This window comes from Triturus cristatus, chromosome 4_2, assembly GCF_964204655.1.
Source record: "Triturus cristatus chromosome 4_2, aTriCri1.1, whole genome shotgun sequence".
NCBI classification, from domain to species: Eukaryota; Metazoa; Chordata; class Amphibia; order Caudata; family Salamandridae; genus Triturus; species Triturus cristatus.
The window spans coordinates 59,552,030-59,565,643 of NC_140586.1; the positions used below are offsets into that span (position 1 = coordinate 59,552,030).

A 13,614-nucleotide genomic window follows, 5' to 3' on the forward strand; every position below is an offset into this window, starting at 1 on the left:
ACAACCTCCCCCAAGGACAGTTTTTGCGGCACAGGCAACTCTTAGACAGTGGTCGCCAACACTGGAACCTTCGGGATGAGGAGCCCCCGACACATCCAGTGTTACACACGATACTGCGAATGGGGGCGGGTAGACACCTAATCACGTGGCATTACAAAGCGATCCGGGAATGGACGGATGTCACCCTGGACAGGCTCCGCCGGACGTGGGAGGACGACGTGGGTCGGGCATTCCACGATACAGAATGGCGACAAGCTCTGGAATATCCCAAAAAGGTATCCAGAAACGCGCGATTCAAAAACATACAGTTCAATATCCTGCACCGTGCGTATCTCACACCGGATAAGCTACACCGGTTTTACCCCGATACGCAATTCATGTGTCCCCGCTGCCAGCCACCAGCAGCGGACTTTAAGCACATGTTTTGGGTCTGTCCCTCCATACAGCTACATTGGGACAGGGTACACCATACACTCCGAACAACGGTTAATCTCCCGAACATTTCCACATGGGAAGCATGCGCCCTGGGGATCTTCCGGAAAAAGAAATCTGCAAAATTACAATGGAGATTTGCATCCTTCGCCATTCTCTTAGCAAAACGGAATATAGCCATGCATTGGAGGGACCCTACTGGGCCTTCGGAGGCAGCTTGGGCAAGGGCACTACACAAGTGGGGGGCAGCGGAGGAAGAGACTCTAAGAGAGGTAGAGGTAAAGGGCACACGTAAACATCCAATATCTATGGAATGGGCACAGCTCTTGATCCACTTTAAACAGGAACGGGCAGCAGGGGAACCACCGGAAGTAACACAGCCCCCACCCCGCACCCCCTCCCTCTCCCCCACCACGCAGGACTCAACAATAGCGGTACAATAGGCAAGTAAGGGGACCGACTGGGAGAGAAGGGCGGGGCCCCCCGGGTCTATCGCCCGCCCCTATGCCGGTTCAATTCCCCCCATGATTGCTCCAGGACACATCTGTTGGACATGTAGCCAGACAGCACACCACCCACCACGACCGATCTTCCTTGCCCACCATGTATGTCCCAGGGTTTTGACGCAGCATGGACGTAAAATAGACTCAGTGAAATCTTGTAGATTTCACTGCGTCACTTTTACGGGGCTTCCTGCGACGGAACGCCCACCCTGCATACATAGGGGCAGATTTATGTTCCCTGGCGCATCCCAGCAAATCAGCATGGATGCGCCAGGGAAGATGCGTCACGCAAGTTTGCCCTTGCGCCACTGCAGATGCGCCGCATTTACAATGCAGCGCATCGTGGCGCAAGGACAAGCAGATGCGTGACGCATCTGCCGACGTAAGGTTGGCACATTGCTGGAGTTGCGTCGCAACCGCGACGCAGCTCCAGCAAGGCTCGAGGTGCCCCTATCCCTAACATGCTGCGTCAATCCTTACGCCTGCTTCAAGCAGGCGCAGGGTTTTGACGCAGCATGGCCGGAAAAGTGACTGAGTGAAATCTTGTAGATTTCACTCAGCCACTTTTCGGAAGGGCATTCCTGCGCCGGAACGCCCCCCCGTGCAGGTACGCCCACATGCGGCGCAAGCTTAACAACGTGACGCATCTCCCTAGATGCGTCATGTTGTAAATAGCCTGCAGCATGGCGCTGGCTTTGCGCAGCACCTGCGTCACAAAAGTGACGCAACGGCAGTGCAAAAGTGGCGCACGGGGCTTATAAATCTGCCCCATTAAACCTGACGCAGGTTTATTGTGGAGCAGGGCTTCACAACGTGACGCATCTCCCTAGATGCGTCACGTTGTAAATGGGCCGCAACTTTTACGCTGCCACTGCGTCACAAAAGTGACGCAACGACGGTGCAAAAGTGACGCAAGGGGCTTGTAAATCTGCCCCAGTGTTCTAAAACTTGGTGACCCTGTTGGGAATCTAAGCAGCATAGAGCATTTGGAGAACTTCCTTATGGGTCTGCAAGGCCTGCAACTCCCTTCCCAGAGCCCAAGGGGCCCGTGTGCTCGGTCAGCAATATGGACCCGCTGTCCGTTCACAACAGGGACATATGGATGTCCATACTTTTGTCCAGTTTGTTGAAACCTTTGTCAGAACCCGTTGCTGACGGGTGTTTCTTTGCTCCTCATCGAACAGTGAGTGCACTCTTAATTTAGGTGCCAGGTGGATTTCATGTCCATTGTGATAAGATGAATATTTCATATAAAAATTCCACTTAAGTCCTTTGCTTTATTACAAGGTGGACCTGAAGTGATTTATCTTTACAGTTATTCATCCCAATATGGAGGCTACTGAATCGGGACTGTACACATATCGGTTGCCGGCTGTGAATGACGTTTGTGCCGCCATTCTAAACCCCTGGCACATAATGCAAACATATTGAGTAATATTGTGCTGTTAAAAATTGGCCGTCATTCTGTTAATTGAGTTTTGATTCATTTGATCACTCAACCATTTGATTTGAATAGTCCACAGTGTTCTGTTCCATTATTGTATAGAATTGTTTGTCCTGTCCTTCCCTTTTCCATGGGTCGGAATGTTCTTAGGGCCCTCTAATGCCGGGAGGGGGACTGAGTCAAGCACTAATCTCTGTCTGGTGCCATAGTTACAGGAGGGACTATGCTATGGGTGTGTATCAGCTGATATCACAACTACTCTGTACTAAATATACAACAAGATCCACTCCTGAATTTCTGGGCTTGATTCACCATATCTTTACCCATGAGTAGGCGCATGTTTTACTCCTGCATGCTTAGGAGTATTTCGCAGCTTAGTGAATGGGGCACCCTGATTTGAAAGAACCAGGATTGGTGGAATGTTACACCCACAAATAGTCTTTACAAATGAGTACATTCCTTCATTACGTAGGAATTTCTGCAGTCACAAATGTATGGGTTGGGCAGGTTTGTGGATGTTTACATACACTTTGCATACAGTTTTCCAACCGGAAACACAGGCAGATTTAGTCCTGTCAAGGGCTGGTGTAAAACATTTTATTTTTGTCCAGGGTACAAATATTTCTGGCGTGGTGAACCAAAGAAATAGACAACGGAATGCCCACTAAGTTGATACTGAAGAGTATTGATTTCTTCACCAGGTAGAAACTCTTTCACAAGTATAAATGTTACACATGGGAAACCCTGGCCCTTGGTAAATCCAACCCTCTGTTCTAGTGTTCAGGTGTGCATTCATTTACAAGTAGAATTTTCATTCTTTCCGAGCGGTTGCACACTGTTTGTTCATGTTATCTGGAGTAGATAACACGTGCTACATACGCGGACATTGATTCATAAAGCCTGCTTGGTCATTTTCATTCTGGCAAACTTTAACTTGACCAAACTGGGCAGTCAAATTCTGTTTTTTTGTTTTTTTTTACCTTAACTCTCTGCTAATTCCTATCACCTTTGTCAGGAAGGGCTTTACTTTGAACATTTATATAAAATGTGAAACCTAAACAATTTCGACCCGTGATATGTGTTTTTTTATTTGCCAATATTCCTATCACAGTTGACATAGCTCACTCAGGCTGTTGAGTGAACCCATTCATACAAGCTTTCTTTGTATTGCAGCCCAGGGCGCGTGTTAAGCTGACGTCAAAACGTTATCTGTTTGCTGTGCAGCCCCAGATGCACTGACTGTGAGCAGTGATGATCGCTGCAGGGTTAATACAACACTCTGTTTCACTGAATAGTTAACCCTGAAAGGTTAATGCTACACTGTGCATGTTTCGCAAACATTCATCGATTTTTCTTCCAATGAAGTGTTAATGATGCAGTGATGTGAAGGTAAATTACAGATTTTGCTCCAGTGCAGGGTTAATGAAGCCCCGTGCAGTTCGGTGAAAGGTTAATAGCAACCCGTGAAGTTCTGTGAAGGGTTAATGATGCCCCGCGCAGTTTTGTGAAATGTTAATGGTGCCCCGTACTAATGGTGTCTCATGCAGTTCTGTGAAGGGTTAATGACAGATTTTGTTCCAGTGCAGGGTTAATGATGCCCCTTGCAGTTCTATGAAAGGTTAATGATGCCCCATGCAGTTCTGTGAAGGGCTAATGATGCTCCGTGTAGTTCTGTGAAGGGTTAATGACAGATTTGGCTCCAGTGCAGGGTTAATGATGCCCCGTGCAGTTCTGTGAAAGGTTAATGATGCCCGTGCAGTTCTGTGAAAGGTTAATGATGCCCGTGCAGTTCTGTGAAGGATTAATTAATGACAGACTTTGCTCCAGTGCAGGGTTAATGATGCCCCGTGCAATTCAGTGAAAGGTTAATAGTGACCTGTGAAGTTCTGTGAAGGGTTAATGATGCCCGCGCAGTTTTGTGAAATGTTATTGGTGCCCCGTACTAATGGTGTCTCGTGCAGTTCTGTGAAGGGTTAATGACAGATTTGGCTCCAGTGCAGGGTTAATGATGCCCCATGCAGTACTGTGAAGGATTAATTAATGAGAGATTTTGCTCCAGTGCAGGGTTAATGATGCTCCGTGCAGTTCTGTGAAGGGTTAATGACAGACTTTACTCCAGTGCAAGGTTAATGATGCCCTGTACAGTTCTGTGAAGCCCTAATGACAGATTTTGCTCCAGTGCAGGGTTAATGATGCCCCGTGCAGTTCTGTGAAGGGTTAATGACGCATTTTGCTCCAGTGCAGGGTAAATGATGCCCCGTGCAGTTCTGTGAAAGGTTAATGATGCCCCGTGCAGTTCTGTGAAGGGTTAATGACAGATTTTGCTCCAGTGCAGGGTTAATGATGCCCCTTGCAGTCCTGTGAAAGGTTAATGGTGCTCCGTGCAGTTCTGTGGAGGGATAATGATGCCACGTGCAGTTCTGTGAAGGGTTAATGACAGATTTTGCTCCAGTGCAGGGTTAATGATGTCCCGTGCCGTTCTGTGAAGGGTTAATGACAGACTTTACTCCAGTGCAGGGTTAATGATGCCCTGTACAGTTCTGTGAAGGGTTAATGACAGATTTTGCTCCAGTGCAGGGTTAATGATGCCCTGTGCAGTTCTTGGAAAGGTTAATGATGCATCATGCCGTTATGTGAAGGGTTAATGACAGATGTTGCTCCAGTGCATTGTTAATGATGCCCCTTGCAGTCCTGTGAAGGGTTAATGACGGATTTTGCTCCAGTGCAGGGTAAATGATGCCCCGTGCAGTTCTGTGAAAGGTTAATGATGCCCCGTGCAGTTCTGTGAAGGCCTAATGACAGATTTTGCTCCAGTGCAGGGTTAATGATGCCCCGTGCAGTTCTGTGAAGGGTTAATGACAGACTTTACTCCAGTGCAAGGTTAATGATGCCCTGTACAGTTCTGTGAAGGCCTAATGACAGATTTTGCTCCAGTGCAGGGTTAATGATGCCCCGTGCAGTTCTGTGAAGGGTTAATGACGGATGTTGCTCCAGTGCAGGGTAAATGATGCGCCGTGCAGTTCTGTGAAAGGTTAATGATGCCCCGTGCAGTTCTGTGAAGGGTTAATGACAGATTTTGCTCCAGTGCAGGGTTAATGATGCCCCTTGCAGTCCTGTGAAAGGTTAATGGTGCTCCGTGCAGTTCTGTGGAGGGATAATGATGCCACGGGCAGTTCTGTGAAGGGTTAATGACAGATTTTGCTCCAGTGCAGGGTTAATGATGTCCCGTGCCATTCTGTGAAGGGTTAATGACAGACTTTACTCCAGTGCAGGGTTAATGATGCCCTGTACAGTTCTGTGAAGGGTTAATGACAGATTTTGCTCCAGTGCAGGGTTAATGATGCCCCGTGCAGTTCTTGGAAAGGTTAATGATGCATCATGCCGTTATGTGAAGGGTTAATGACAGATGTTGCTCCAGTGCATTGTTAATGATGCCCCTTGCAGTCCTGTGAAAGGTTAATGGTGCTCTGTGCAGTTCTGTGAAAGGTTAATGATGCATTGTGGCATTATGTGAAGGGTTAATGACAGATTTTGATCCAGTGCAGGGTTAATGATCCCCCGTGCAGTTCTGTAAAGGGTTAATGACAGATGTTGCTCCAGTGCAGGTTTATTGATGCACCGTGCCGTTATGTGATGAGTTATGACAGATTTTGCTCCAGTGCAGGTTTAATTATGCCCGGTGCAGTTCTGTGAAAGGTTAATGATGCCCCGTGCAGTCCTGTGAAGGGTTAATGACATATTTTGCTCCAGTGCAGGGTTAATAATGCCCCGTGCAGTTCTGTGAAAGGTTAATGATGCCCCGTGCAGTTCTGTGAAGGGTTAATGACAGATTTTGCTCCAGTGCAGGGTTGATTATGCCCAGTGCAGTTCTTTGAAAGGTTAATGATGCCCCGTGCAGTTTTGTGAAGGGTTAATGACAGATTTGCTTCAGTGCAGGGTTAATTATGGCCGGTGCAGTTCTGTGAAAGGTTAATGATGCCCCGTGCAGTTCTGTGAAGGGTTAATGACAGATTTGCTCCAGTGCAGGGTTAATTATGGCCGGTGCAGTTCTGTGAAAGGTTAATGATGCCCCGTGCAGTTCTGTGAAGGGTTAATGACAGATTTTGCTCCAGTGCAGGGTTAATTAAGCCCGGTGCAGTTCTGTGAAAGGTTAATGATCCCCCATGCACTTCTGTAAAGGGTTAATGATGCATCGTGCCGTCATGTGAAGGGTTAATGACATTTTGCTCCAGTGCAGGGTTAATGATGCACCGTACCGTCTTGTGAAGGGTTAATGCCGCCAGGATTTCACACACATTTGCGCCCTGTGCCGGTCACTCTGTCAGGGCCCGCCCCTATGCTGTTACAAGTTAGTACGCTTTGCAGGGAGTCAGGACTGATTTTCTAGTGACACGCCCACTCACCGACTCATTGCCACCTCGGGGCTCCTTACTTGTGTCTCTGTGTCGACGCCTCGTGGTAATCGACAGCTTTGTAAACTTCTGGTCCTTTGGGGGCAACAGGAGGTAAAAACCACGTTTAACCAGACAACAAATTAAAGAAACCCATATTTAGAAAGTAGCAAAGCCTTGTGATGTCTGGAGGTTCTACAAATTACAGATCAAAGGGTGCATCAGAGAAGACAGCGGTCGGTGGGTGAGGGATTGATATGGTTGGAGACTTTATTGAAAAGACAGTGAAATTATGGGGTGGGAATTGTGGGAGTAGTATAGGGGCTGCAAGTGACGTTTGTTCAGAAAACAGATATACAATTGCTTAATAAGACAATAACGATGTGGTCTCAGCAAACTTCAAGAAAGGCTTTCTGGGCCATAACAGTTCTGATACATACAATTGATGAGGGATTATCTCCTGAACTCATTCAGTGTATTCAGTCTAAGATAAAGCTCAGACTCAGAGCAAGCATTCAGCCCCTCAGGCCCTGGGGTACAGATTCCACACCGCCTGTAGATGTAGCAGATTTCACCAGCACATCAAATGCAGGCTGAATCTTCCAATGTCTCGAAATAAGGCATTGCAGGGTGGAGTACTTCTGCAATCTAGAGAAGGCAACCACATCACCTCTGCACTGTCTGAAGAAACACAGGGTTATGCATATTATTTGTACTGAGGTTTAACCCCTCTTCAAACTGAATTTTCTGTTAGCCTACACATACTTTTTGGAAGTTGTCCTTGCTTGAAATTGATGTTATACCCCATCAAGATGATTGTGTTGTTTAAACTGTTTCAATATTTTCATGGTCTTCAAACAGGACTTTAACCCCTTTGCCTGCTCATGACGGAACCACTCCGTCATGAGCCACGGGCGCCGTGTGCTCATGACGGAGTGGTTCCGTCATGCTGTGGCCGTTGCGGCCGCTCCGCCCACGTGGCGCTGATTCCCCGCCTGTGCGGGCGAACAATGCAAGTGGGCGGAGTCGTGACGGAACCACTCCGTCATGAGCACAGCGCGCCCGTGGCTCATGACGGAGTGGTTCCGTCACGAGCATGGCGGCGCCGCGCTCACCCCGAACCCCCCCAGCACCGCGGCAAAATTCGTGCCGCGGCGAAGGGGTTAATGGGGGCACCACCTTAAAATAATGTAGGCTGTGTGCCTTACACAGTAAAATAGCGAAGGAGCCACTGAGGAGTGTTGTGCAAACTCAGAACATTCTTAGCTTTGTACAATCACCTGATGTAAATTAGTGAAATGTCTTAACTCTTTATCAGATACCTGATGCCAACTTGACTGAGTGTTGCTGGGACGCTGCTAACCAGTTCCCAGCACCAGTGTTCTTTCTCAAAACTGTACCTTTGTTTCCACAATTGGCACAACTCTGAGCCACTTCTAAGTCCCTTGTAAAAGGTACCCCTGGTACCATGGGCTTTGTGGCCAGAGAGGGCCTCTGAGGGCTGCAGCATGTATTATGCCACCCTCAGAGCCCCCTCACCATAACACCCACACACTGCCACTGCCGGCTGCATGTTTTGGTGCTAACCAAATTGAAGGATCAACATAGCACACCTCTCTGTGTGCCATGCCCCTCGACACTGCCTGAGGCATGGGTTAGTCACCCCTCTAGTAAGCCTTACAGCCCTAAGGCAGGGTACACCATAGCACAGGTGAGGGCATAGCTGCATGAGCAATGGGCCCCTACAGCACCTGTTCCATTCACAGGCATTGTAAGCGCAGTGACACCATTTTGAATACATAGCTGGGTGTTTGTCATTATGAACTCCATAGCTCCATGATGACTTTACTGAAAACTGTGAAGCTTGGTACCAAACTTCTCAGCATAATAAACCCACACTGATGTCAGTGTTGGATTCAGTATAAAATGCACTCAGAGGGCATCTTAGAGATGCCCCCTGAAAAACGACCAAGTTCTAATGTATTGGCTGAATGGGGTGAGAGCCTTTGTGTTCTCGGAGGTCAGGAACAAAGCCTGCTCTGGGTGGAGGTGCATCACACCTCCTCCTTGCAGGAACAGCAAAACTTGGCGGTGAGCCTCTAAGGCTTTCACCTTGTGGTGTGGTGATTTGGGGCAGCTCCAACTAGTGAAGATGCCAGCCCCTGTCCAGGCAATAGGAACAGTGGTGTGCCCCTTTCCCCAAAGAGAGGGGGCAACCAAAGTGTGAGACACCCAAAGGGACAGTAGCATTTGGCTACTGCCCCGACCTTAGTAATACCGTTAAATTTAGTATTTAAGGACTCCCCTGAACCCTGTTCCTCAGATTCGATGGACCAACGAAGAAGACGGAAGAAAAATGCTGCCAGACCAGAAACTGAACCACTGCAGACAGACCACGGCAAGAACCCCGCCACCTGTAGCCTGTTCAACAACTGGACCTACTGTCCTTCCAGAAACCCTGACAGTCCTCCAAGAAACCCAGGAGACTTTCCAGTCTTCACCCAATCTCTAAGAACCTCCCTTTGGGCTACAGGCTCTAGTCCCCGGTGTCCGCCGGTACAAGAACCGCAATAGTTGAAGACCAACACTTGTGTCGACACAACTCTGCCCAGCCAGAAGGAAGCACCACAGCTGGACGGCCTCCACGACCTAGAGGAATCCTATCAGCTCAACAACCCAAGCTTTTCACAGCTCCATTCCCAAAAGACCTGTATCCTTCTCCAAGCTGCCCTGTTGTCTTTCTCCTACCCCACCTGCTCATCCGCTGCATCTCTGAGATGGCCTACCTCAGCGGGAATCCTCCCCAGCGCATCTCCATCCTCATGACCGCGACTGCTGGGCTGGTGGTTCCTCCCTTCGAGCTACAGTGATATGCTGATGACGACCGTGATGGTCCTGGCATTGGTGGCCTACTGAGCCCCATTCACCCCCATTGTTCTCCGCTGACCACGAGAGCGGAACACCATTGGTGGTATTGACCGCCGCGGTGCAGATACTGAACTTTGCACCCGGCCACCTCAGTGCCGCTGGTGGTGCAGTGCCCAGCTCAAACTGACCCTTGCCCAGGGTCAGACTAATCCTCAAAGACTGGCAACATAAGTCATGTACTTACCCACTGATACATAACACTGTTTTCCTTCCTTAGGATTGCATTGCACTCTATCGATTACCTTCAACTGTCTATCTAGTTCCAGTACTGAATGTTACTGTTTTGAATCGACAATACCAAAGTATCTCCAAGACCATAAAGTATTTCTACTGCCTTTTTTAAATTATTACCTAACTGTAGCTGAGTTCAATTTGGTTCCTAGAAATAAAAGTAACTAAAGTAATATTTTTTCTACAAACATTGGCCTCAAGTCAGCCATTGAGTGTGTGTTCCTGCCTTGTATGACTATGTACACCAAATACATTCACACTACCCTCTAATAAGCCAAACTGCTCAGCCCAGACACCACTAAATTGCGAGTAAGGTATTAGTTACTTTAACCTCTGCTATACATTTGGTGACTCAATGCACACTAAACCTCTTTTTGGGATAGTTTATACAGAGCAGGCTTCTTACAAAAATAACACTAGAAGAGGTCGGTGCTAATTTAGTTTATTTGTATCTACAACACTACATATTTTTCTTGCTGTTTCTCCTCATAATTGATATTCAGTTCCCCCACAAGCTGGCTGTCCTCTTGAGTCAACAAGACCAATAATTTCTATTATTACCCATTCAATTTTACTTAAATGACAAAGTGTTTATGCTATTCTTATTCAAAAGATGGGACTACCATAAACCCTTACTCAGCAAATAAATGGTCTTTAATGTTAAGCCTTGTTGTTTGTCATTGACAATTTTGGACATCTTTCAAAGAGTATCCCGTCTCAAGACAATGCAGAATTGAATAACCAAGACACCATTGTTTCTTTCCAGCCACAGAATTTGAATAATTCACTCCTGCACATGATCGTCAGTTAAATCCTATCATTTTATGCATCTCACCCTGAACACCCTTATATATTAGGGTCATAACTCAAGGCCCCACAGACCTTGCGTTGCTGCCTCTGTCCCAGAAGACCACCCCTTCCCTCCCAGGCCTGGGGGTCTCCTCAGTCCCTCGCTTAGTATATTCGCACTTTGAAAAACCTTATTTATAGATGCTTGTGCTGGTACAAGGCTCCTGTGATCCCCGACCCAAACCTGACCTCAGTGACTTGCATTTTTTATCAAGAACATCTAGTAGGGTTAATCACTGTGCAAATTGGAACTTATGGCTCTCTTTTGGCAGATAAATGTGCCCGCCTTACATGTGAGAGGCTGTTCCACCGACTGCCTTCCTTGCTCTGTCACGATAGTGGAGTGTGATTCACGCCCACCTTAGAAGCTTTCCCTCCTCTCCACATCTCACCCTGAAGAGGTGGTGATAAGACATGATGTCAGTCTCGAATGATGTTGCCATTTCCTGTTAAGTTTTCAAGATCTTCTCAGCGTGCAGTTAATCCCTAGTATGCAGTCAGTGCAGCAATGAGCTACAGAACTCTTCTGTGCAGTGCCAGGTGGCCCTCCGTTCCACTCCCTGCCCACAGTCTAAACCAGAGCCGGACTGGCTGTAGCAGGCACCGGGCATTTCCCCGGTAAGCTGGAGGCTGATTTTGTCACTGCGCGCCGGTTTTGCAGCAGTGCTGCAGTATCGGCCCCCTGTAACAAAAGCAGGAGTGGTAGTCCATCCCCCCCTCCCAGGGCGGGTCGAGCAGCAATCTGCTAGGGCTGTTTGCAGTTCCCAGTCTAGCCCGGGTCTAAACTGTCTTCCACTGGAGTGTTAGTGGTGGCCCATCCGTAACCACATCAATTTTCAGGGACAACGAACAATCTTGTGAGGGTCCAGGTAAACGTGAAATAAACTGCTTGAGAATGGAGTGCTGTGGTGCAGCGCAGACAACCTAGTCTGTGCAACAAGGTGGAGCATTGGTCTAAGACAGAAACAAACTCTGCCGGAAGGAGCTCAGGACGAGAAGTCATCTGTGAGTGCACAGACAGGATAGGGACTGAAATGTGTTGGCTGGCTGGACAGTAAGCTCAAGCATGTAGGTTGTAGGAAACGCGTAGGGAGGACTACAGAATGAATGTAGAGTGAGGAAACATTCAAGTTTTCCTTGAAAATGTAATAAGCACATTTCAAAATGCGCTTTTACTGATTGCTAAACTGTAGTAGAAGTGGGTGAGGCAACAAATTAACAGGGAGAGACGAGCAAGAGCCTAGCCAAGGGTCTGCCTCTGATCTTCCAGCCTATGAACGAGCAGAGTGCTGAAAATATTTGCTATGTAAATATCACGTAAAACATTATTAGAGCCCTCCTCTAAAGGTCCCCTACCCCGTTGTAATAACTTTGCTGAATTCTTCCAGAAGAAAGTTCAGGACACCGCCTCGTCCATGAAAGGCATCCACTCAGGGGCCTCCACCGACCCCTGCCCTCCACACATCTACCACAGAGCCGCCACCGCCATCGCACCCGAACTACAACGCACCATCAACACCACCTTTCGAAACAGGCACCTTTCCAGACGACTGGAAATGCACAGAAGTCAGGCCCCTGCTCAAGAAGCCCACAGCTGACCCCACTGACCTCAATAACTACCGGCCCATCTAGCTCCTCCCCTTCTCGGCCAAAGTTGCAGAGAAAACAGTCTACAGGGAACTGACACGATTCATCGAAGACAACACCGTCCTCAACCCGTCCCAATCCGGATTTCGAAGTAATCACAGGACTGAGACTGCCCTACTTGCTGCCACAGACGACATCCGCACCCTCCTGGACCAAGGCCACTCCTCAGCCCTCATCCTACTCAACCTTTTGGCAGCCTTCAACACCGTCTCCCACCGCACACTCGTCACCAGACTACGCAACGCAGGCATACAAGGAACAGCCCTAGACTGGATCCGATCATTCCTCACCGGACGAAGCCAAAGAATTAGACTGCAACCCTTCCTCTCCGATCCCACGGAAATCACCTGCGCAGTACCACAGGGGGCATCACTGAGCCTGACCCTCTTCAACATCTACATGGCCCCCTCGCCGCCATCGTCCGACAACACAGCCTCAACATTGTATCCTACGCTGACGATACCCAGCTCATCCTCTCCCTCACTAGAGACCCCACAACCGCCAGACTCAACTTCCAGAAAGGAATGCAGCTGCCTAAAGCTCAATGCCGGGAAGACAGAAGTCCTCATCTGCAGAGCCACCCCTTCAGCATTTGACAACACATGGTGGCCGACTGCCCTCGGAAGCCCACCGACCCCCTCGGATCACACCAGAAACCTTGGCATCGTACTCAACTCATCTCTAACCATGAACCAACAGGTCAACGCCGTCACCTCCAGAAGCCTCAACTCCCTCCGCATACTCCGTAAGACTTTCAAATGGATTCCCCCCGAGTCAAGGAAGGCAGTCACCCACGCACTCATCACCAGCAGACATGGACTATGGAAACGCACTCTACACCGGCATAAACAAGTTCCTACTCCGCCATCTCCAGACGATACAGAACACCGCCGCCTTACTCTGCCTCTGCATCCCCCAGCACGAACACATCAGCCAACACCTACGAAGGCTCCACTGGCTTCCCGTGGAGAAAAGAGTCACCTTCAAAAAGATTAAACCGGGTTATAACTAAAATCTGGAAGGTTGTTTTTTTGCTTGAACCTTTTCTACTAGGGTTGGAATCTGAAATCAGAACATGTAAGAAAATATTAATCAATATATTTCAGCCAGACTGCACTTCACATGTACAATGACAAAGGTGTAATCTATCTGAGAGCCCACTGTTTGGCTGCTCCACCTCATTGATGGG

At 48.3% G+C, this 13,614-nt stretch overlaps 1 protein-coding gene across 5 annotated transcripts in view; it reads right to left on the minus strand.

Annotated features, from left to right (window-relative positions):
* DENND1C (DENN domain containing 1C) overlaps positions 1-13,614 on the minus strand; it is a 233,203-nt gene that overhangs the window by 110,294 nt on the left and 109,295 nt on the right. For 3 of the 5 annotated variants that reach the window (XM_085600511.1, XM_085600508.1, XM_085600507.1), the window contains exon 8: positions 6,783-6,866. The exons of the other annotated variants lie outside the window; for them this stretch is intronic. In XM_085600511.1, coding sequence (XP_085456637.1) covers positions 6,783-6,866 — 84 coding nt within the window. The remainder of the gene's footprint in view (positions 1-6,782; positions 6,867-13,614) is intronic. 5 annotated transcript variants of the gene reach the window in all.